The sequence below is a fragment of the Phalaenopsis equestris genome, unplaced genomic scaffold, assembly GCF_001263595.1.
Source record: "Phalaenopsis equestris unplaced genomic scaffold, ASM126359v1 Scaffold218091, whole genome shotgun sequence".
Taxonomy (NCBI): Eukaryota; Viridiplantae; Streptophyta; class Magnoliopsida; order Asparagales; family Orchidaceae; genus Phalaenopsis; species Phalaenopsis equestris.
Genome location: NW_018236559.1, coordinates 1 through 1351, shown reverse-complemented (window position 1 = coordinate 1351; position 1351 = coordinate 1). Strand labels below are relative to the sequence as shown.

The 1351-nt window shown below is 35.2% G+C and overlaps 1 protein-coding gene across 1 annotated transcript; it reads right to left on the bottom strand.

Moving 5' to 3' along the window:
• Positions 1-740: 740 nt before the first annotated feature.
• On the bottom strand, positions 741-1108 carry LOC110037287 (phosphatidylinositol/phosphatidylcholine transfer protein SFH13-like; the record flags this gene model as incomplete). Its single annotated transcript, XM_020741892.1, has 1 exon — positions 741-1108. A coding segment is annotated over one exon (368 nt), but the record flags the coding sequence as incomplete, so codon positions are not given.
• Positions 1109-1351: the final 243 nt, after the last annotated feature.

The window sequence follows — 1351 nt, the reverse complement described above, 5'->3', positions numbered from 1 at the left end:
TCTGCAGCTCCGTAGACGTAGGCAAATTTGCCGAACCACGTAAATCCGTTTGTCGCTTTGGTGTTATTCCCGCGTGCAATTTTTTTCTTGTTCCATTTTTCGCTTTATTGTCGTCGTTTTTCACAACATATATATACATATATATATATATATAAAGTCGCAGTCAAGTTTTTAGCATCGTTGCCGGAATTTAAATCTTCTATTAGTGTCATCAAATTCTTGTAATTGTTGATTTACAAAAAAGGTCGGTCAAGTTTTTGGCACCGTTCATATAATGTTTTAAGTTTTAATTATAAGCTAAGGAATTATTACTTGAAGTAGCTGTTGAATCATCGTGATGAAAAGGCTGGAGAATTTTCAGGATTTATTTGAACCTGTTTCTTAACTTGTTAAATAAAGCTGAAAGAACAGGTTTAAACATGGTTACCAGCACGGAATTTTATGCTGCTATATCATATAATTTCAGCTATTTTAGAAATATTCTAGGAAAGTTGGATACTTTAAGATACAGTACTTGATGAAAGCCTAGTGAAACGTCCATTGTAAACCGATCACACTCTAATGTTTGGTGTGCAAATTCTACCAAGAAAGAATATTTGATGAACCGTCACACAATGCTATCGAAAGAAGAATAAGTTGATTTTATATTTCAAGTCCGAGTCTTTGTTACCAGCGGTAGATCATATTAAATGAATATCCACAAAATGGAAGCAGAAAATAAAATGGATGCAGAAACATACTCTCTTGGTTTTATCTAGATCAAACTCAATAGATTTGATTCTATCCCAAGAGTCCATTAGCACACGCTCCTTATCTACAGGAATCTCAGCAGGTTTGCCTTTGAGCGCTGAGAACATTTCCTCAAGCCTCTCCATACGCTCTAAACAAGGATTAACTCGGTCTTCTTTGACAACCTCAACAACTTTATTATGTTCAGCGTGAGATACTGCCGTATACGAAGGATGAATTGCCTCAGCGCTGCTGCTTTGTTTATACAAAATACGAAAAGCGGAGAGAAGCTTGAAAAATAATGCCATTAAGACCATTGCAAAATATCTCAAAACTCCTTCAATTGATCCTTCGTTGGGCCAAATGAGGCCTGAATTTCCTGGAACATAAAAAGCTAATCACTAAACAACTTTATATTTGATGCAGGGAGCTAATGGTGCAGCCTATAAATTGCATTAAAAAAAAAAGGATTATACACAGCGTGGCAAAAATAATGCAAATTCACATTGTAACATCTAAGGAAACTAATACTCAAGTCCTAATAGTATTATTGCGAGAAGAAAATTCACTACGTAATGCAAATGTCGATTTTCTCGGCTAGCGCACAAATAAGTCATTTCAA